The sequence below is a fragment of the Schistocerca americana genome, chromosome 7, assembly GCF_021461395.2.
Source record: "Schistocerca americana isolate TAMUIC-IGC-003095 chromosome 7, iqSchAmer2.1, whole genome shotgun sequence".
Taxonomy (NCBI): Eukaryota; Metazoa; Arthropoda; class Insecta; order Orthoptera; family Acrididae; genus Schistocerca; species Schistocerca americana.
The window spans coordinates 424,557,349-424,582,383 of NC_060125.1; the positions used below are offsets into that span (position 1 = coordinate 424,557,349).

The 25,035-nt window shown below is 37.0% G+C and overlaps 1 protein-coding gene across 1 annotated transcript in view; it reads right to left on the reverse strand.

The window, feature by feature from the left end:
• Positions 1–251: 251 nt before the first annotated feature.
• LOC124622351 (serum response factor-binding protein 1) overlaps positions 252–25,035 on the reverse strand; it is a 33,294-nt gene continuing 8,510 nt past the window's right edge. The window contains exons 2-6 of the mRNA XM_047148027.1: positions 20,280–20,441; positions 20,122–20,193; positions 11,002–11,728; positions 501–692; positions 252–411 (exon numbers count right to left, since the gene is read on the reverse strand). Of these exons, the coding sequence (XP_047003983.1) occupies positions 299–411; positions 501–692; positions 11,002–11,728; positions 20,122–20,193; positions 20,280–20,441 (1,266 nt within the window). The 3' untranslated portion in view covers positions 252–298. The remainder of the gene's footprint in view (positions 412–500; positions 693–11,001; positions 11,729–20,121; positions 20,194–20,279; positions 20,442–25,035) is intronic.

The window sequence follows — 25,035 nt, forward strand, 5'->3', positions numbered from 1 at the left end:
CTACAGTGAGGAATTCTGACACAAGAGGCGAAAACTTCTCTTATTTTTCACATATTAAACAAAATGATCTTCCACTTGGTACACTACTCAGACAGTTAAGAGAAATGTGTTTGTTCAACCGATATTCTTTCTTTTCTTTACAATTAATTCTCCTTTACCCTCATATTGTCTTGTTGCCACATCTGAAATATGTAAAATAATGATATGTCATCAAACTTCCAGTAGTACCCTAACCTCATCAAAGTATCAAAAACATTTTAAATAACATATTTTATTAGTTACAACATTCCACATATTTTCATTCATCATCATCAAACTTAATCTTCTTTCCTTGAAATGCATGAATATTCAGCTGTTGCTGCTGCATTTTCTTTTTCGCCTCCCAAGATGGATGTAGTGATACTCCTGCATCTGAAGTTAAAAGAACATGTTAAAAACAGAAATTCAAGAGAAAATAAATCTCAAAGCTCTACACAAATAAGGCATTTAAACAGACGTACCATTCTGGCTAGTTTTCAGTTCTGGGTTTTGTCTCTTAATGTGGGTGTTCAGTGTATGCTTTCTCTTGAGAGGTTCCCCTTGGAATCTTTTCCTCTCTTTCTCCATTCCTGTTCTTCTTCCCTCATTCATGTGTCTATATTCATCTTTCACTCTCATTGGACCTCGCAACTCATCATTGAAGGCATTTTTGGCTGAAAACACGATACTCATGTTTAGTTTAATGATAATAGCATATAACCTACATTTGTAGTCCCAGATGAGGACTGATTACATGAACAATTTATAAATGAAGAAAGGATGGAGCACAGGTAACCACCCACTGTACAGCTGGGGTCTTGAATAGTCAATGTGCACTGAAAAATATCAAAATCATTGTTAAGAATTTGGATGAGTCTTTCCTTAGAGCTTACTGACTAATGAACTCAGACTACAGTGCAGGGAACTGTAGCTGGCTGGGAAATGTAACTTAACTGTACATAAAGACACTAAAGCGAAAAAGAAACTGGTAAAGGCAAGCGTATTCACATGCAGAGAGATTTTAACAGGTAGAATATGGCGCTATGGGTGGCAATGCCTATACAAGGCAACAAGTGTCTAATGCAGTTGTTAGATCGGTTACTGCTGCTACAATGGCAGGTTATCAAGATTTAAGTGAGTTTGAAGTGGTGTTATAGTCGGCGCATGACCGATGGGACACAGCATTTCTGAGGTATCGATGAAGTGGGGATTTTCCTGTATGACCATTTCACAAGTGTAATGTGAATATCAGGAAACCGGTAGAACATCAAATCTCCAACATCGCTGTGCCCAGAAAAATATCCTGAAAGAATGGAATCAATGACGAATGAAGTGAATCGTTCTATGACAGAAGTGCAACCCTTTGGGAAATTGCTGCAGATTTCAATTCTGGGACATCAACAAGTGTGAGCTTGCGAAGCATTCAACGAAGCATAATCGATATGGAATTTCAGAGCCAAAGGCCTGCTTGATGACTGTACAACACAAAGCTTCACATCTTGCTGGGCCCGTCAACACCGACATTAGGCTGTTGATGACTGGAAACATGTTGCCTGATCGGATGAGAGTCTTTTCAAATTATACCAAGCAGATCGACATGTACAGGTATGGAGACAACCTCATGAATCCATGGACCCTGCATGTCAGCAGGGTACTGTTCAACCTGGTGGAGGCTCTGTAATAGTGTGGGGCGTGTGCAGTTGGAGTGATATGAGACCCCTGATACCTCTAGATATGACACAGACAGTTGACACATTCATAAGCATCCTGTCTGATCAATTGCATCCATTTATGTCCATTGTACATTCCAATGGACTTTGCAATTCCAGCAGGACAATACAACACACATCCAGAATTACTACAGAGTGGCTCCAGGAACATTCTTCTGAGTTTAGACATTCTATTGGCCACCAAACTCCGCAGACATGAACATTATTGAGCATATCTGGGATGCTAATTTTAAATGAAACAACAAGTTTACTGTTACCAGTCACCGTTTTATTTTTTCCACGACGCATTTCGAAGGTTTAAACCTCCATCATCGGGTGGATTTACATTAGTTACATATGTGTGTATGTTGTGTTACGACATTTGGAGGAACTTGTGGCACTGCCTAGTGGAGAAACAAGACACTATTTCAGAATATGGTTTTGGATAACTTTTGACAAAAAATTAAACTGATATTTAATGGTAAACTTTAATAAGTAAACTAGAGTACCTCCAGTGGTCACAGGTTCCTTTTTATGTCGTAACACTTCACATGTATACTGCCACATTTGTAAACAAATATGGCGTCTGGAATCAGCTGGGTGCAAGGTTCGTGCAGCAGAAGAGAAGACATAATCACAAAGTGCAAAGAATATACATTGTAACAACATTATTACAGAATAATCGTTTAAACCATTTGGAGGTGTTTGTTTTGAGGTGTCAAATATATGTGTGTGTACTTCAGGTGGTATATAAATCCAATTTTGAAAGGTTTTAACTTTTCAAAGGTTTTAACCTTTCAAAATTGGATTTATATACCACCTGAAGTACACACACATATATTTGACACCTCAAAACAAACACCTCCAAATGGTTTAAACGATTATTCTGTAATAATGTTGTTACAATGTATATTCTTTGCACTTTGCGATTATGTCTTCTCTTCTGCTGTACGAACCTTGCACCCAGCTGATTCCAGACGCCATATTTGTTTACAAATGTGGCAGTATACATGTGAAGTGTTACGACAGAAAAAGGAACCTGTGACCACTGGAGGTACTCTAGTTTACTTATTAAAGTTTACCATTAAATATCAGTTTAATTTTTTGTCAAAAGTTATCCAAAACCATATTCTGAAATAGTGTCTTGTTTCTCCACTAGGCAGTGCCACAAGTTCCTCCAAATGTCGTAACACAACATACACACATATGTAACTAATGTAAATCCACCCGATGATGGAGGTTTAAACCTTCGAAACGCGTCGTGGAAAAAATAAAACGGTGACTGGTAACAGTAAACTTGTTGTTTCATTTAATGTCAGTAACAGTCACGGTAAAGCCTAACCTAAAAATGTTCGCATTTAAAGTTATATCTGGGATGCCTTGCAACATGCTGTTCAGAAGAGATCTACACCTCCTTGTACTCTTACGGATTTATGGACATTTATGGAATTCCCTCGTGCGCTGCTTCAGGCATTAGTTTGAGTCCATGCCACGTCATTTTTTGGGACTTCTGTGTGCTTGTGGGGGGTCTACACAATATTAGGCAGGTGTAGCAGTTTCTTTGGCTCTTCAGTGTATTTATGGCGTGTTTCTGTTAATCAGTCAGAAGTTTAGGGACAATTTCGATCTTTCCCATGTGTCTGACAATCACTCAACACCTCAACTATTAAGTTAACAATATTCCTATCGTTAGTTGTATTCCCTCCAAAACTTTGCAGTACTATGTTAGTACTATATATATAGTTTGCATTAAGTGAAAATACAAAAAAATGTGGTGCGCAACACAAAAGAGATAAAATGGATGTTACAGGAAAGTGCAATTTTTTTTAAAAATCATTACAATCACACAAATCTTATCCATAGGAAAAAATGTTACAACTAGAATTTTTTTTTTTGACATACTGGTATTTAAGATGAAAATACCACAAACTTAAAGCCTCCCAAAAGGTGGTCATTGCCTACAGTTAATCCTGCAGTCACTGAACAAATATATGTGTCAGTCACATGTATGGGCAATATTTCAGTAATAATAACCTCACAATTGACTGCAATTATGATATAAAATATGTTTTCACTGTCTAAAACTGTCAATAAGACCAATTCATACAAACATAATTAATTTATTAAATCTCATTTCTAACTGCCTGCCTTCCCATGGGAAAACAAGCTACATTATACTGAGGCACAACCAATTAATGGTAGGTAGCACTTGTACAACTCAAAGTCACAACTTAACATTTAGAAAGAGCAGCAATCTATACAACACCAGTTCAATGCACTGAATATCTAATTTGATTCTTACACTCACATGTCAAACTACATACAGCATACATTATCAGTCAAACCATTCAGAGAGAGACTACTACTGTAGCTTTGACACTGACAGCCTTTGAAGAAGCTGTGACTTCACTGTTGAAGACTCTCCAAGATAAACCTGGAGTAATCAAAGATAAATCAGGAGTAATCTAGAACAACAACAGAAAACTATTTATCAGTAGAGCTCCACAAGGCCTTCAACCCAGCTCCTCATGATGTAACTGTAACATTTTACCACTGCTCAGTTCATAAGACTATCAAACACAGTTATTTGTAATGTAATACATCACAAAGTATGTGTTCAAGACTGCTCGTATGCCACTTCAAAGTAATCGCTTCCAACTTCTTTGTTGCTATTGCACATTATTAATGCTTTTGGCAGAGGTCTGTTCTTTTGTTTTTTCAGGATAAATTATTTTGTCATCCCGTATGCGTCTACTTCTTGAGATGATTGTAATTTATTGATCACTTCACTACAGTGCAGATCCTTCTAACCTCCCAACAATGTTGTTTTGTCATGTTACCTTGAGTTGCTTACTTTCTCATAAAACAATAAATTAATAAAAACTTCAAATATAATATTGCAATAGAGTTAAAAGCCAATTTTTGTGTCTTTCAGCAATAAGCATTGTCGAGCATTGTCTTACAATGCACTTCTCAGGGTTAAGTATTCATTTCCTTTCTTTATAATATCTTCTCATCTGTAAAATGTTAGTTACTTATTCTACAGATTATTCGCATGACATATTGTGGTGTTGAGTGTCACACACACATCAGTACTTGCTGTCTATTTATAATGGAATACATACAACACTGAAAATTACATTAACAAAGCCAGAGTGTGTACTACACTTCTTACTTTAGTATCATTACAATAAAAAATCTTTTCTATTTGTTAACATTTTACATCATTGGGAAGGTTATCAGAAGTTTTGCCATAAAATAATTGAACCCTGTTTTGAGCCAAATTCAACTTCAAGGAAGTGTAAGGAAAGTCATATTTATTTTTATTTTGTGTCGTATGTTATGGCCATTATTATTCCTTTTGAGCTGTGAATAATCATCTACTACATATTTCATTACAGAATATACAGTTGTGTTGTGAAGCTGCAGATAAGTGCCTAACTCTGACCATTTGACACTGATTTGACAGCTAGATTTTTGGAAATACTGTCACAGTTTCAATTCAAAAATCTATCTTTTGGTGTATGTGAACTCACATATCTTAAGCTCTCATGTGTACTTTCAGACAATTCCGAACAGATAACATACACAGAGCGTTATCCATTACTAACTGACCTTTCAAAACCAATCATAAACACGGGATATAAAATTAATTTTTCTATAAAGTTACTGTTATCTAAAGCCCATTTACACACACACACACACACACACACACACACACACACACACACACAGAGAGAGAGAGAGAGAGAGAGAGAGAGAGAGAGAGAGAGAGAGAGAGAGAGAGAGAGAGAGAGACACAAACTAAATTTTAGCTGCTTCCTCTTCTCTCTAGATTTCTCTAATCGAGACACACAGTGTACTACTTCCACAAGCATATATTTTAACAATATTATGAGAAGGAAAGTTAGGACTCACCATATATTGGAGATGCTGAGTCGCAGATAGGCACAACAAAAAGACTCACACAATTACAGCTTTCGGCCATTAAGGCCTTCATCAACAATACACACACACACACACACACACACACACACATTGACGAAGGCCGTAATGGTCAAAAGCTATAATTGTGCGAGTCTTTTTGTTGTGCCTATCTGCGACTCAGCATCTCCGCTATATGGTGAGTACCAACTTTCCTTCTTATAAAATTGTTACATTCCATCCTGGACAAGCATATACTTGTCTAACATAATTTTAGAAAGCCACAGAAAATCTGAAACAATATGTAATTTCATATCATTCCAACAAAAAGTGAAATGATTTAATATAATGCCAGTTGATTACAATATTGGGATTAACTGACACTTCAATACCACTTTGCCCACTCACATTCAAACTGCCATCTTTCAACCTAACTTAGGGTTTGGGCTACACTACAGATCAGTATATCACCACAAGTAAGATTTTGTATTTGCATTTGTTCGTTTCACCTACTCACAACCAAACTGTCACTTTTCAACCTAACTTATACATTGGTCTACATTACAGATCAGCCTACCACCAAAACCTACACTCCAACAAAAATATATAAACACAAAAATTTTGTCTGTGTTCTGTTCTCTTCGTGTATGTGCTTGTATGATGCCACAAGCAACAACACCATTATGGCATATTTGGTATCGATAGGTTCAGTTGACCCTAATATTGTATTTTGTGATATGTGCCACACCAAAAAGTCTGAGTAGGCATATAACACTGTTTTTTTTGTTATTGGTTCCAAACAATCAAGTGCTTAGAACAGAAATTGTTAATAATTAGATTAGATTTACTTTCATTCCAATTGATGCGTAGTGAGGAGGTCCTCCAGGATGTGGAACATGTCAGAAAAACAACAATACATTACAAATATTTACAACTAAAACAAATAAGCTAATGTAACATTCCACAGGTCCCAAGTGGAATGATCATCATTTTTTAATGAACACTATATGAAAGAGTCATTTTACAAATACTAATGCACTGAATTTAAAATTAAAAAGTTTATTTATTTATTTATTAGGTAATAAACATGTAATACAACTACTATAATACTTACAATGAACACATTACTGCACTGAAAAGGTGCAGAAGTTAGATTGTACTTACACACACACACACACACACACACACACACACACACACACATTTACAATGAACACATTACTGCACTGAAATTGTGCAGAAGTTATACAAATCAGTTGGTTTTACTGAGAAATTCATCAATGGAGTAGAAGGAGTTGGCCACCAATAAATCCTTTAGGCTTCTCTTAAAGTTAATTTCATTGGTTGTTAAGCTTTTTATGGCTGCTGGCAAGTTATTGAAAATGTGTGATCCTGAATAATGCACATCTTTTCGTACAGGACTAAGTGACTTTAAATCCTTGTGAAGATTATTCTTATTTCTAGTATTGATTCCATGAATTGAGCTGTTGGTTTGAAAAAGTGATATATTTTTAATGACAAATTTCATTAAGGAATAAATATATTGGGAAGCAGTAGTTAGTATACCTAATTCCTTAAACAGGCTCCTGCAGGATGTTCTTGAGTTCGCACTACATATAACTCTTACTGCACGTTTTTGTGCCCGGAAAACTTTAGCTTGGCTTGATGAATTACCCCAAACGATAATCCCATATGACATTATGGAATGAAAGTAAGCATAGTATGCCAGCTTTTTCATTTTTATATTCCCTATGTCTGACATAATTCGCATTGCAAACAGAGATTTGTTAAGACACTTCAGCAGTTCTGTGGTGTGCTCCTCCCAGTTGAATTTATTATCTAGCTGTAATCCCAAGAATTCAACACTGTCCACTTCTTCAATCTTCTTGTCATCGTATGTTAGACATATACCTGTGGGACACCCCTTACAAGTTCTGAACTGCATGTAGTGTGTTTTTTCAAAGTCTAGTGACTAGGAATTGGCTAGGAGCCAGTGATTAATGTCCACAAATATTTTATTAGCTGATCTTTCTAAGACTACACTTGATTTGCTATTTATTGCAATGTTTGTATCATTGGCAAACAAAACGAACTTGGCATCTGCTAATGTTACTGATGAAAGGTCATTGATCTAGACAAGAAAAAGTAAGGGCCCTAAAATGGAACCTTGTGGGACTCCACATGTAATTCGTTCCCAGTTGGAAGATGCCTGATAGCTTAATACTGTCTCTTTCCTAATAACACCCTTTGTTTCCTGCCAGGGATATAAGATTTGAACCATTTTGCAGCATTTCCTGTTACACTTTAATATTCTAATTTACTTAAAAGGATATTGTGATTTACACAGTCAAATGCCTTGTCTAATGAATTAAGCACATTTTCACTGTAAGTGTAGATAGCCTTCTCAATATCAGAACCTTTTACAAATCCAAACTGTGACTTTGACAGTATGATATTTGAGATAAGATGGTTATAAAGCCGACTGCACATTACTTTTTCTAAAATTTTTGAGAATGCTGGCAACAGTGAAATTGGACGGTAATTTGATGCTATTTCTTTATCTCCCTCCTTAAACAGTGGCTTAACTTCAGCATATTTCAACCATTCATGAAATATTCCACTGATAAACGACTGATTACACAGATAGCTTAATATGTTACTTAGCTCAGAATCACATTCTTGAATTAACTTTGTTGATATTTCATCATACCCACTTGATGTTTTTGATTTTAAAGATTTTATGATGGACATTATTTCTGTTGGGGTAGTGAGGGTCAAATTCATATTGTGGAAGTTACTTGAAATGTCTGGTATGACGTATTCCATAGCAGCATCTACCGAACCTGACAACCCCATCTTTTCAGTAACAGTTATAAAATGTTTGTTAAAAAGTTCTGCAACACTATACACATCTGTCACCAATGTATCATTTACTCTTAATGCTATTTGTCCCTCTTCATGTCTGGTTCTACTGGTCTTCTCCACTATATCCCATAATGTCTTTACTTTGTTATCTGATGACTATCTTTTCCTTGTAATATATCTGCTTTGACGTCCATATTACAGTCTTTAATATTTTGCAGTATTTCTTGTAATGTGCTACAGCATCAACATCGAAACTGTTTCGGATTGACAGATACAGTTTTCTTTTTGTTTTACAAGATACCCCTATTCCTTGAGTAATCCATGGCTTCTTTGTAGACTTTGCTCTAACCTTGGTAAGTTTTGGGAGAAACAGTGTTCGAATAAGGTAAGCACTTTATTAGCAAAAGTGTTATATTCTTCATTCATGCCATGAGCACTGTAAACATCAGTCCAGTGAGTGTCTCTGAGGAGTGTCCTAAAATAATCAACTTTTGGCTTATTGGCTCTTGAGCTCAGATTTAACAGATTTTATATCCTGTCCAGTATCAACATTTAACAGAAGGAACTGCATGTCATGGTCTGAGAGGCCATTGACTATTGGTTTTGTAATATAATTTTGTTCATTGGACTTTTCTATAAAGATATTATCAATGGCTGGCTGTGAGCAATTGGCTACCCTAGTGGGGAACTTTACAGTGGGAATTAAGTTGAATGACAGTATTACTAACTCAAATAAGTTCTTATTGGGACAGTCTTTAAGGAAACCTACATTGAAATCACCAGCAACCACTATTTCTTTGTTTTTGGTTGTTAAATGGGCCAGTACAGCTTCAAGGTGGTTTACAAACAGATTAAAGTTGCCTGCAGGTGCTCAATATACACTTAATATTATGAAGGATTTTTTGTGAAATTCTACTTCTGTTGCACATGCTTCCATATGCTGTTCTAGGCAAAATTTATGAATGTCTATGTTCTTAAATTTATGACAGTTCCTGATGAATGTGGCAACTCCTCCTTTCTCCATTTCTGATCTACAAAAGTGAGATGCTAACCGAAACCCTGTAACACTTAAAAGTTCTATACCAGTGGTCACATGATGTTCAGAGAGGCAGATTATGTCAGCTGGGTTTGAAGACTCTAATTCATCTATGCAGATAGTTAATTCATTAATTTTATTTCTCAGTCCTCGAATATTTTGATGCAATAAAGATAGCTGACATTTCACATTAACTGAGTTCAAATTGGGTAGAGTTAAAATATCTGTTGACTGTTGAAAATTCTTAACCAATAGCTGTTTATGCTGATGTAATAAGCTGGAATTATGTTTTTTGATTTCTTTCTCAAACTGAAGGTTTGTCTCAGTTCTAACCTCTCTTAAAATTTGCTTTCTTTCTGTCCTCCCTACCCTAAAAAAGGGTCTTTTCTGAACCCTATAACCACTGATATTTTACCACTCATGAGAGTGCCTCCCCCCTTTAACTTTCCTGCTATTTCCCCAGACAATTTACCTTTCCCCTTCCTGTTGAGGTGAAGGCCATGCCTAGTATAATCCCACCTGCTGAGAGAATCAACAGGAACCACACCAATGTGTGACCCTGCACCTGACATAAGCAGCCATTCCAGCTCCAAATTAACTCTCTTGACAGAAGAGTTCATATGAGGTCGGTCATGGCGCCCAAGAACAGATACAAACTCAACACTAGTATGCTTCGATGCTGTGCAATCTTTGCCCGGTCACACTCTATACTGTGCCCAGGATCTCTGTCAATATTGTTACCTGCCCCACCCACTATAACCATGGTGTCTTCCATAGTGAAATCTTAGCAAAGTGATCCTAAATCCTCTGTCACCTGCTCCAGACAAGCACTAGGTTTAAAAAAATTGGTGACCTGGTATTCTGATCCTAGTTCATACTGCAAAAGTTGGCCAACACCTCTTCCATGGGAACTACCTAACAACAACACTTTCTTTCTCTTTACTGATTTCCCTACATTCTTACTTTTCAATTTGCTGCTGAAAGTTTGTTGTGCCCTGTCTACACCTGCAACTGCTTGAGGCTCACCAGTTTCTAACTGAAGCAACAGGTCAAATCTATTTTCCACATTGACCATGAAGCTGTAAGACAAAGTTCTAGGCCCGTTCCTCCTGTTGCCACTTCCCACCTCTCTTTACCCTTCTCCCTCCTTAACCTGTCAAGATCTCCCCTGGCCTTGTCTAACTCAGCCTGAAGGGCGGCAATTTTCCCCTCCTGTTCTAGTATCTTCCTATCTCTACTACAAATCCTACAAAACCACTGATGAGTCTCATTTACTTCCCCTATTCCCATGCCAATAATGAAGACAATGGACAGGTATTATGCCACCAGTGTTTTTTCACATGTGTAAGAAGAATTTCTTCTTCAATTAAACAAAAGAAAACAATATGGTCAATAAATTCCAGTTAGTAATTATACAGGATTCCATATGTATGCCCCTAATTTCTGTACCTTTCTGATTTCTGTTCATCTTGGGGTATTTTGTAGACACTCTGCTGCTAGAATTTCCAAGTTTTTTCATAGTCTGTTCTTCACTGTGTACACTTTCACTTTTTACAATACTGCTTAAATATTCTCCTTCATCTGTTAAGAAAAAAGGATCTGGCTGTAATGATTTTAAGTTTTCACTGGTAGCAGATCTTATGACTCTTTCATCAGACAAATGTTCTCTCTCTTGATCTGATGATTCACTGAAATTGTTATTGTCATCAGATGAAACATTTTCTTCACTTGCGACATTTTTCCTTTTTACAGAATGCTGAGGGACATCAGATGCCACAGGATTGGTATTTTTAGGTTTACTTTTATTTTTATTCACTGAGATATTAACACCTACAGCTGCATCTGGATATGTATTAGGTTTTTTAATTTTATGTTCCCATTTTGCCTCATCTGATGTCTCAATTTCCTCACTAATTACCACATCAGAGGTAAGGTCTTCACTGCTAGAAGTATGCCTTATCCTGACAAACCTCCCAGGCTCATATTTTTGCAGATTTTCATTTTGTTTTGTCTTTTGCTTCTTGTTCTTCTTTTTCTTCATTTTTGTCTGAGATCCGAGATCATCTAGAAGTGCTACCCAGTCAACAGGTTCAGATCGTAGTTTTCGTACATGTGCCTCCACATCAGGATGACAAGCCAGTCGTCCAAGGGCACGCTCAAGACAGGATGACTGCAGCTGTTGCACAAGGAGAGAAACAGAAAAAAAGTTGCTCACTAAGACTGAAATGACTGCAGTAACCCACCTGTACAAAAATACTTATATCTGCAATGAAATTAAACATTTGGTAAATTAGCTGTGAACTACATAAAAGAATATGGATAACTACTAAATAAATAATTAATCGTTAACTAATGTACAACAATACAATGCAAATGTATTTACATGTTACACCCCATATCGATTATCTGGGGTGACATTAAATGTGGGCAAGTGCACTACCTCTGAGCTACCCAAGCACGACCCACTACCCGTCCTTGTCCTTACAGCTTTACTTCTGCCAATATCTCATCTCCTACCTTCCAAACTTTACAGAAGAGCACTTGCCCGTGAAAGGCAAAGTTCCCAAGTTCGAGTCTTAGTCCGGCACACAGTTTTAATCTGCCAGGAAGTTTCATATCAGCGCACAATCCGCTGCAGAGTGAAAATCTCATTCTGGAAACATTCCCCAGGCTGTGGCTAAGCCATGTCTCCACAATATCAATTCTTTCAGGAGTGCTAGTTCTGCAAGTTTCACAGGAGAGCTTCTGTAAAGTTTGGAAGGTAGGAGACGAGATACTGGCAGAAGTAAAGCTGTGAGGACAGGTCGTGAGTCGTGCTTGGGTAGCTCAGATGGTAGAACACTTGCCCGCGAAAGGCAAAGGTCCCAAGTTCGAGCCTCGGCCCTGCACACAGTTTTGATCTGCTAGGAAGATGTTGGTATAGTATTATATAAAGATGAAGACTCAATACAACACAGGAAAAGGTGAAGAACAGCACCAAACCATTCAAAAGACTGATCTCTAACCGGTACTGTGTGCGCCACATGCTACTGTCCCTCATTTGATTCTTTCCCTCAACATGTTCTGTTGATTCCATCAAGAATGGATGTGGAGATAAGTGCATTGTAAAAATGTAATCTGTATTAACAGTAAATTATCACTATACTGCTTAATGCTAGTCAAGCATATGCCGTCTAAATTAAACCCAGGAAGTTAAAAAAATGCTACTTTGGAAAATGCTGCTACTTTCTCAGTTATACTAAACAGCTGTTGTTGGTAGCTGAATGTTTACTTTATTACACACGACTTTTCAAAGAAAATATTTACCTATATTTGAATATACTGAAACCTATTTGTAGCACATTACTACTTGTCATGCACTTTCACAGTGAACATTCTTATGCATACTATGTAAGAGTTAATCCCCAGCTTTGTGTTATTTAGGTTGCTGTAGTCTCTTTCCAGGCAGGGGAATGCAATTACAATTACTTGCCTCCTCCTCGAAGTCAGGATAATCCCAAGCTTTGTGTTATTTAGGTTGCTGTAGTCTCTTTCCAGGCAGGGGAATGCAATTACAATTACTTGCCTCCTCCTCCTCCAAATAACATTCAAAATGACAAGGAAGATTAATCAGAATTTGAACCATTATTTTGCTATATGCTTCCGTGAATTATTAACTGTGGAGCAGCATCACAGCTCAGGATAACACAATGAACAGTTTGCACATGAGTGTGAGATTACAAAGTCCTTCAAGGTGAGAGTGTATTTAATTCATCTCCTCTTGATGGACTCTTGGCAAGCTTATAACTGATTTTATAGGTAACAATGGTACAATGAAATTAGGATACTAATACATGGACTACTTCCTTTGGTGTCATTCTTTGAAAACATCACTCCCCACTACAGCAGTTACTAAGTATATTTCATTTTTCTCCAAGTATCATTAGTGTTGACTGCGAGTTATGACTTGGTGGCTCAGTGATAAAGTGCCAGATTATAAATCCAAAGAACTCGAATTCGATTCCTGGTCAATCCCAGGAATTTTTTGCTGAGCAAGACTACTTAACATTTATTCCAATGAAATTCATGTATGATGCAATAATACGGGAGAAGGGAAGTTGCTACTCACCATATAGTGGAGATGCTGAGTCGCGATAGGCACAATAAAAAGATTCACTCAATCATAGCTTTCGGCCATTAAGGCCTTTGTCAGCAGTAGGCACATACACACACGCACTCACGCAAGCACAACTTGCACACACTTCTGCAATGTCAGAGAGCTGAAACTACACTCTGATGCTCTGTTCCAACATTCTCCACTACAAACAACAACATAAACCTTTGGCGTACTTATCAACCAGGATACAAGTTTTAATAATCACCCTGCATTATTTTTACTAAGAGTGTTGAGCATGTTTCATTACTGCTGTAGGTATCCTCTTCGGTAGGTACCCCCTTCTCTTTGTGATTATTTATACAGGATGATTCATGAAGTTATGCAAATATTTTAACTATGTTATTCTACAAGTAAAACTAACGAAAAAGTTCATGTAAACATAGGTCTGCAAATGTTTGGTTATGGAGTTACGGCTAATAAAAGTTTTTGCCTGGAATTAAGCAACTTTGCTAACATGAAGCCATCGCAAAACTGTACGAGGTTAAAGTAAAGCATGTTTTCTATTTATTTTGCCGTTATTGGTCTGGCGAATCTAATAAATCATGTCCCAGATGTGTATCTGAAGTAGTTTTCCAGAATATCCAGAGAAGTAAAGATTATTATACAAGTAAAATTTTTACTTTCCATTAAGAATGAAGAAACGTTTATGTCACTATCGGCAACCGTTAGCGAATTGTTCAGATTAGATTAGATTAGATTAATACTAGTTCCATGGATCATGAATACGATATTTCGTAATGATGTGGAACGAGTCGAATTTTCCAATACATGACATAATTAGGTTAATTTAACAACATACTTAAGTTAATATAACAACTTTATTTTTTTGTGTTTTTTGTTTTTCTTTATTTTTTATTTTTTTTATTTTTTTAAATATTTTTGGTTTTTTTTCTTAATTTATATCTAAAAATTCCTCTATGGAGTAGAAGGAGTTGTCATTCAGAAATTATTTTAATTTCTTCTTAAATACTTGTTGGTTACCTGTCAGACTTTTGATACTATTTGGTAAGTGACCAAAGACTTTAGTGCCAGTATAATTCACCCCTTTCTGTGCCAAAGTTAGATTTAATCTTGAATAGTGAAGATCGTCCTTTCTCCTAGTATTGTAGTTATGCACACTGCTATTACTTTTGAATTGGGTTTGGTTGTTAATAACAAATTTCATAAGAGAGTATATATACTGAGAAGCTACTGTGAATATCCCTAGATCCTTAAAAATGTCTGCAGGATGATCTTGGGTGGACTCCAGCTATTATTCTGATTACACGCTTTTGTGCAATAAATACTTTATTCCTCAGTGATGAATTACCCCAAAATATGATGCCATATGAAAGCAATGAGTGAAAATAGGCGTAGTAAGCTAATTTACTAAGATGTTTATCACCAAAATTTGCAATGACCCTTATTGCATAAGTAGCTGAACTCAAACGTTTCAGCAGATCGTCAATGTGTTTCTTCCAATTTAATCTCTCATCAATGGACATACCTAAAAATTTGGAATATTCTACCTTAGCTATATGCTTCTGATTAAGGTCTATATTTATTAATGGCGTCATACCATTCACTGTACGGAACTGTATGTACTGTGTCTTATCAAAATTCAGTGAGAGTCCGTTTACAAGGAACCACTTAGTAATTTTCTGAAAGACAGTATTGACAATTTCATCAGTTAATTCTTGTTTCTCAGGTGTGATTACTATACTTGTATCATCAGCAAAGAGAACTAACTTTGCCTCTTCATGAATATAGAATGCCAAGTCATTAATATATAATAAGAACAACAAAGGACCCAAGACTGACCCCTGTGGAACCCCATTCTTGATAGTTCCCCAGTTTGAGGAATGTGCTGATGTTTGCATGTTACGAGAACTACTTATTTCAACTTTCTGCACTCTTCCAGTTAGGTACGAATTAAACCATTTGTGCACTGTCCCACTCATGCCACAATACTTGAGCTTGTCTAGCAGAATTTCATGATTTACACAATCAAAAGCCTTTGAGAGATCACAAAAAATCCCAATGGGTGGTGTTCGGTTATTCAGATCATTCAAAATTTGACTGGTGAAAGCATATATGGCATTTTCTGTTGAAAAACCTTTCTGGAAACCAAACTGACATTTTGTTAGTACTTCATTTTTACAGATATGTGAAGCTAATCTTGAATACATTACTTTCTCAAAAATTTTGGATAAAGCTGTTAGAAGGGAGATTGGACGGTAATTGTTGACATCAGATCTATCCCCCTTTTTATGCAAAGGTATAACAATAGCATATTTCAGTCTATCAGGGAAAATGCCCTGTTCCAGAGAGCTATTACACAGGTGGCTGAGAATCTTACATATCTGTTGAGAACAAGCTTTTAGTATTTTGCTGGAAATGCCATCAATTCCATGTGAGTTTTTGCTTTTAAGCAAGTTTATAATTTTCCTAATTTCAGAGGGAGAAGTGGGTGAGATTTCAATTGTATCAAATTGCATAGGTATGGCCTCTTCCATTAACAGCCTAGCATCTTCTAATGAACACCTGGATCCTACTATATCCACAACATTTAGAAAATGATTATTAAAAATATTTTCAACTTCTGACTTTTTGTTCGTAAAGTTTTCATTCAATTTGATGGTAATACTGTCTTCCTCTGCTCTTGGTTGACCTGTTTCTCTTTTAATAATATTCCAAATTGTTTTAATTTTATTATCAGAGTTGCTGATTTCAGATATGATACACATACTCCTGGATTTTTTAATAACTTTTCTTAATATAACACAGTAGTTTTTATAATTTTTGATAGTTTCTGGGTCACTACTCTTTCTTGCTGTCAGATACATTTCCCTTTTCCGGTTACAAGATATTTTTATACCCTTAGTAAGCCATGGTTTGTTACAAGGTTTCTTACGAGTATATTTAACTATTTTCTTGGGGAAGCAGTTTTCAAATGCATTTACAAAAATGTCATGAAATAAATTATATTTTAAATTGGCATCGGGTTCACGGTACACCTCATCCCAGTCTAACTGCTGTAGGCTTTCCCTGAAATTTGCAATTGTTAAATTGTTGACTGAACGTACTACTTTGGAGGACTGTTTAGTATTGCTGAATGGAGCTATGTCATATATTGTAACTAGCTGTGCACCATGATCAGAAAGACCATTCTCAACAGGCTGAGCATTTATCTGGTTAAACTTATCTTGGTCTATAAAGAAGTTATCTATCAGTGAGCTGCTATCCTTTACCACCCGAGTAGGAAAATCAATAACGGGTGTCAAATTGAAAGAACCGAGTAATACTTCAAGGTCATTTTTCCTATTACCCTCTTTCAGAGAATCTACATTGAAGTCCCCACAAATAATAATTTGCTTCCCCCTGTCTGACAGATAGCACGACAAGGAGTCCAAATTTTTCAGAAATAGATGAAAATTTCCTGATGAGGACCTATATACAGTTACAATTATAAATGTGCCTTTATTTAATTTAAGCTCACAGGCACATGCTTCTATATGTTTCTCTACACAAAACTTTTTTGTTTCTATACTTTTTGCACAATGATAACTTTTGACATATATGGCAACTCCTCCTTTCTCCATATTTTCTCTCATTACATGTGCAGAGAGCTTATAAACAAGTTGGTTTCCTGTATTTTTCAGTGAAAGAACATAATAACAACAGTGTATTTAAGTGAAACCACATAGTAACTGTTGTAGTTTGTTGATTATTTGTGAAATGGGGATGCCTTTCAAATTTATGACAGGAATATGCCAATATGGCATTTATTTGTGGTAAATGTGATGGTGATGCTACGGCTGCAGTTAACAAATATCGCATATGTAATCCAACTCAGATGATTTTGAATGCACGAACCATTAGCCGAGTATTTGGAATGTTACGGGAGACAGGTTCTCTAATAATCAGTACAAGTGCTCAATACATGAAGACGATGATGAGGATATTATGGACACTGTTCAATGTAGCCTGGGTACCAGTACATGACGTACCTCTCAATGATTAAAGAAAATTGTGGTAAGGTCTTATGGGACCAAACTGCTGAGGTCATCGGTCCCTCAGCTTACACACTACTTAAACTAACTTTTGTTAAGGACAACACGCACACCCATGCCAGAGGGAGGACTCGAACCACGGACGGGGGGCTCAATGATTAGGCATTTCACAATCTAAGGTAAGGTGTATACTGAAGTACAATAATCTGTATCATTATCACAAACAAAAAGTGCACCATTTACATCCGAGAGATCCTGCCCTTTGCTTGGAGTTGTGCAACTGGCTAAATACTAATCCGCAGTTACACAAATACATTTTATTTACTGATGAGGCGCACTTTACTTGAGATGGTATAAACAATTTACATAACAAGCACATATGGTCTCAAGCAAACCCACATACAACAGTGCAATGCAATTTCCAGCAATGATTTAGCATAAATGTGTGGTGTGATACAATCAACACACACTTTACTGGACCATTCATTTTTCCAGTACGTGTAACTGGCGAGTCGTACTTACAATTCCTTCCAGAAGAAATTCCCCACTTGCTCAAATATGTTCCACTTGCTACACGATTGCAAATGTATTTTCAACATTACGGCACACCTACACATTTCACCAACACTGTTACTACACATTTAAATGAACATTTTCCTCTGAAATGGATTGGTCGTGGTGCTACACGTCTGTGGCCACCCAGACTGGCCGATTTAACACCAATGGATTTTGGTGTATGGAGATGGATGAAAGACATAGTTGATGAGAACAAGTCAATACATGTGAGGCAGTACTTGCTCACATTCTCAATGCAATAGACGAAATTAAGAACAACCCTGTGAAATTGAAAAGAGCAGCAAAATCTGTTTATACATATGCAGCTAAATGCATTGAACTCGGTGGAGAAATTTTTGAACATCTATTGTGAATGTATTGTGGAATTGTATGTGCTCAGTACAACTTCCGTAACACTGAGCTTTATTTTTTCCTGTTTAACATGAATTCACGTAGTAAACAAAATAAAAATTTTACGAAATTACATCTTTTCTTCTTTGGATGTTCTGGAAAACTACTGCAGATACATGCCTGGGACATGTTTTATTAGATTCACCAAATCAATCACAAAAAAATAAATAGAAGTCGTGCTTCATTTTAACCTGGTACAGTTTTGCAATGGCTTTATATTAGCAAAGTTGCTAAATTTCAGGCAAAATCTTTTATTAGAAGTAGCTCTGTAACTAAACATTTGCAGACCTATGTTAAAAAGAACTTTTTTCTTTAATGTTGCATGTAGAACAACATATTAAAATATTTGCATAACTTCATGAATCACCCTGTATACAGTTTATTTTCAGAACATTTGAGTTCAAAGATATAATTACTATCTCCAATGCATGTGATGTAGCAACTATCTTCATCATTTTGTCATGTTTGCAAACAACAAAAGCATCATTTCAGTTCTAGTAAAAATCTTACGATTTTTCAACTTAGTTGGTAACAGGGTTTGTTACAAACATAAGAAATGTTAGAAGGAATGAAAAAAGAGAGGAGGAGAAGAAGTCAGTTAGTTACATGTTCCATGGATCATTCTGCACGAGATATCATAATGATGTGGAACAAGCCACTTTAAATTCACACTGTAAATTAATTTGTGCATGCAGATACATTCTGAACATCAAAAAAAAGATAGACAGATGTGAATTAGTAGCAAATAACCCACCACCTTTTTACACAATGCTATAATAAAAATAATTCTACACAATGCTATAATAAAAGTAATTCTACGGAATAAAAGGAGTTGTCAAAGAGAAACTTTCTCAGTTAGTTTTCAAATTTTGCTCTGCTGTATGTGAAACATTTTATAACACTGGATAACTGATCAAAAATTTGTACCTATTGCAGCACTGTACACCTCTTTTTGTACTAAAGAAAACTTTAATGTGGAGTAATGAATGTCATTTTTCCTTCTGGTATTGAAATTATGTACATCATCATTCCGTTTGTACTGAAGTGGATTATCTACAATAAACTCCGTGACAAATACATATACTGTGAATAAAAGCAATCAACACACCTAGAACCTACTCACACCATGCTAGAAGAGGGGAAAGGACTGTTTGAAGTTATAAAGGATATGAGTAATAAAGTGTTTCTGGTCTTCTTTTCATAACTTTCTGTAACGTATATGACAAAGAGAGAAAAGGAAACTTAAGTATTGTATACACTGCATAAATAACATGATAAGAAACAGAGAAGTCTTTATCATGTAACTGTACATATTTACCAATTTTTACACATATTTTAAAATAAGAAATGTGTTTAATGTATTCATATAGTCTTATTTGGCCAACAAAACAGATTCAAATTCTACTGGACTGCTGGACCTTTGTACTAACGGGATGTCAGATTAAACACACTTACGTCAGTCAATATTTCTTGTAGTTCTCTAGTATTTTTGATAGCAAACTTCGAAACATCATCTTCTTTAAGTTTCTGTATGGGGGGAAAAAAGAAAAGAATTAATGACAATAATATCTACTACAGGCCTTGCCACATATTTCAAATAAAACTGGACGAACCTTTATATTTTGCAGTTCTTCTATCAGTCTTTCTGCTTTCCTTTTACACTTTTCAACTTGTTTCTCATTACCTTTCCTATTCTTAAGTTTGTTAATTTCTCTGGTCAGTCTATGAACAATGTGCACTTGGGCCTTCCTGACGCTGTGTCTCATAGACACTATCTGTTTTAAGTACAACAATAATATTAGATAATATTAATAATATTTGCAAACTGTTAAACACAGTCACACTTAGCAGCCACAAACTACAATGTCATAGACAATAAAAATGTGAATAAACAATAATCACTGATAGAGCAACTGAAGCACATAATGCATAATGATAAATGGCTAAAATTTATTATGGGCCACCCACTTGTTGCATTTAAGCGAGGTACAATACAGATGATGGCAATAAGTCATCATCATGTAAGGGAGCAGCCTGTCAGAGGAAGCTCTAAGGTAGCAAACTACAAATTTTTTACCCAAAGACACATACACTGGGGAATATGAATCACTTGCATTGTGTGAATGGCTATTCCCTCACACTATGTGTTGCCTCATGTTGATGTATTTATTAGTGATGTACCAAATATTCATAGCTACCACTTGGTTTAAGAATCATGAAAGAAGATTGTATACATGAAAGAACCCTGGAGATACTAAAAGGTATCAGATAGATTATATAATGGTAAGACAGAGATTTAGGATCCAAGTTTTAAATTGTAAGACATTTCCAGGGGCAGATGTGGACTCTGACCACAATCTATTGGTTATGACCTGTAGATTAAAACTGAAGAAACTGCAAAACGGTGGGAATTTAAGGAGATGGGACCTGGATAAACTGAAAGAACCAGAGATTGTACAGAATATCAGGAAGAGCATAAGGGAACAATTGACAGGAATGGGGGAAAGAAATACAGTAGAAGAAGAATGGGTAGCTTTGAGGGATGAAGTAGTGAAGGCAGCAGAGGATCAAGTAGGTAAAAAGACGAGGGTTAGTAGAAATCCTTGGGTAACAGAAGAAATATTGAATTTAATTGATGAAAGCAGAAAACATAAAAATGCAGTAAATGAAGCAGGCAAAAAGGAATACAAACGTCTCAAAAATGAGATCGACAGGAAGTGCAAAATGGCTACGCAGGGATGGCTAGAGGACAAATGTAAGGATGTAGAGGTTTATCTCACTAGGGGTAAGATAGGTACTGCCTACAAGAAAATTAAAGAGACCTTTGGAGATAAGAGAACGACCAGTATGAATATCAAGAGCTCAGATGGAAACCCAGTTCTAAGCAAAGAAGGGAAAGCAGAAAGGTGGAAGGAGTATATAGAGGGTCTATACAAGGGCGATGTACTTGAGGACAATATTATGGAAATGGAAGAGGATGTAGATGAAGATGAAATGGGAGATACAATACTGCGTGAAGAGTTTGACAGAGTACTGAAAGACCTGAGTCGAAACAAGGCCCCCGGAGTAGACAACATTCCATCGGAACTTCTGACGGCCCTGGGAGAGCCAGTCCTGACAAAACTCTACCATCTGGTGCGCAAGATGTATGAAACAGGCGAAATACCCTCAGACTTCAAGAAGAATATAATAATTCCAATCCCAAAGAAAGCAGGTGTTGACAGATGTGAAAATTACCGAACTATCAGTTTAATAAGTCACAGCTGCAAAATACTAACACGAATTCTTTACAGACGAATGGAAAAACTAGTAGAAGCCAACCTCATGGAAGATCAGTTTGGATTCCGTAGAAACACTGGAACACGTGAGGCAATACTGACCTTACGACTTATCTTAGAAGAAAGATTAAGGAAAGGCAAACCTACGTTTCTAGCATTTGTAGACTTAGAGAAAGCTTTTGACAATGTTGACTGGAATACTCTCTTTCAAATTCTAAAGGTGGCAGGGGTAAAATACAGGGAGCGAAAGGCTATTTACAATTTGTACAGAAACCAGATGGCAGTTATAAGAGTCGAGGGACATGAAAGGGAAGCAGTGGTGGGGAAGGGAGTAAGACAGGGTTGTAGCCTCTCCCCGATGTTGTTCAATCTGTATATTGAGCAAGCAGTAAAGGAAACAAAGGAAAAATTCAGAGTAGGTATTAAAATCCATGGAGAAGAAATAAAAACTTTGAGGTTCGCCGATGACATTGTAATTCTGTCAGAGACAGCAAAGGACTTGAAAGAGCAGTTCAATGGAATGGACAGTGTCTTGAAAGGAGGATATAAGATGAACATCAACATAAGCAAAACGAGGATAATGGAATGTAGTCGAATTAAGTCGGGTGATGCTGAGGGAATTAGATTAGGAAATGAGACAAATAAAGTAGTAAAGGAGTTTTGATATTTGGGGAGTAAAATAACTGATGATGGTCGAAGTAGAGAGGATATATGAGCCAAAAGAACTTTAACCGCGATAGCGGATACCATCTGAGCTGTGCGTGGAAACGAGCGCTTGATGCAGAGAAGCAGCAGAGACGTTCCTTCCAAGGTTTACGTTTAAACGGAAGCGGTGGCGCCACCGGCGCACACAGTGACACCGTCTGAGACAGCAGCACGTAATCGCCGACCAATCAGAATCCGACCAATCAGAAGCCGTCTTCGGGCTATATAGAGGCTACCATAGCAGCAGTAGAGACAGTCAGCTCCTGACGATGACGATGGAGGTAATCGTCGAAAGCTCGAGATTTTATCTAGAACTGACGCGGCAAGAATACCGAGAATATTTTATACATAGAGAGGATATAAAATGTAGACTGGCAACAAGGAAAGCGTTTCTGAAGAAGAGAAATTTGTTAACATCGAGTATAGATTTAAGTGTCAGGAAGTCGTTTCTGAAAGTATTTGTATGGAGTGTAGCCATGTATGGAAGTGAAACATGGACGATAAATAGTTTGGACAAGAAGAGAATAGAAGCTTTCGAAATGTGGTGCTACAGAAGAATGCTAAAGATTAGATGGGTAGATCACATAACTAATGAGGAAGTATTGAATAGGATTGGGGAGAAGAGAAGTTTGTGGCACAACTTGACCAGAAGAAGGGATCGGTTGGTAGGACATGTTCTGAGGCATCAAGGGATCACCAATTTAGTATTGGAGGGCAGCGTGGAGGGTAAAAATCGTAGAGGGAGACCAAGAGGTGAATACACTAAGCAGATTCAGAAGGATGTAGGTTGCAGTAGGTACTGGGAGATGAAGAAGCTTGCACAGGATAGAGTAGCATGGAGAGCTGCATCAAACCAGTCTCAGGACTGAAGACCACAACAACAACAAACCAAATATTCATCCATTTTACTCAATTGTAATAAAAAACTACTTGAGTGTAGCCCATGGGCCAGGTTGGATTGACAGGTAATAGCTTTATTTGCTAGAAACAACTGAAAAATATTACCTGTACGCAGTCTTTTGAATGAGGTACAGCGGGATGATTGCAAAAAAAACCTTGTCCACTACTAACGAATAAGATATATTCTGCAGGGAAAATTGCAAAAAGTGCGGAGAAGGTACAATCAAAATGTGACTGACTTCAAATACGCCAAATCTGTCATGAGAATGAATGATGATGAGCAGCAAAAGTGATAAATATTTACATTAATATCCTGCAAACCACTGTGAAGTGCCTGGCAGAAGAACTTCCCATTGTATCATTCATTAAGGCTGCTTCCTGTTCCATTTCCACATACAGTGCAAGAAGAATGCCTCTGTGTCTGCTATAACTAGTCTAATGTTGTCTTTGGGATCACTGTGGGTGCAATATGTAGGAGGTTGTAGGATATTCGGGTCGACCGAAGCATCCGATCCCACCCGTCGGCTTTCACCCGTGACGTAAGCCCGTTGTGGTGTGTGGCATCACGAAGGCGCAGAATTTAGTTTGTGAGAGTGGCATGTTTGTAGGTGTCGTTTTGATGCGATCGGTGGTGCTCTCTGGTGGTGTTTAGGTGATGTTTTTGGTTTAGTTTGCGAGTGTGGCATCGTGTTTGAATTTTGGTAAATTGCTCTTTTTATGTCTTTGGTAGGTATGGATATGACTGACAGGGTCAACAGTTTTCGGTTGTCGGCTATGATGAGGGACAGTGCGTTGTCTCTAGTAAAATTTCTTCAACTATTCGGATTTTTGGGTGAAGTCGTGAAGTGTTCAGTATGTCGTGAAGAAATGAGGCTTACTTAAAGTTCCGGCATCTCGGACCAGGGACGGTTGTATGTGGAGATGTCGTAAGGATAACAGGTCAAGGGAAGTGTTCGATCCCAATGTGTGGCTGTGAATGTTGGTGTTTTTGAGCTATATAGGTCAAGCTGTATGTGGAGATGTCGTAAGGATAACAAGTCAAGGGAAGTTTCGATCCCAATGTGTGGCTGTGAATGTTGGTATTGGGAGATGTTTTTGAGCTATGTAGGTCAAGGGAAGTGTTCGATCCCAATTTATGGGATCGGGAGCTGCTGTTGAGCCAAACTTTGGAGGTCATTTTGACTGGTTATTTTTGAGTTTAGGATATTTGGTGTAATAGACAATAATCTAAAGGACCATAAACCACGATTCCAATATGGCGCATATAAAGCCGTTATGTACACATTATGAGGATGAAAATACATCAAAACACACACACACACACACACACACACACACACACACACACACACACGTTCCACAAAAAGCCTAATGACACTAACGGGCCAATGAACCGTCTGACAGCAATCAATATACCGTAATATTGCGTGCAACTGAGGAAGACAGGACTACAAAAAGTTGAAGATGTAAATATAAACTAATTTAG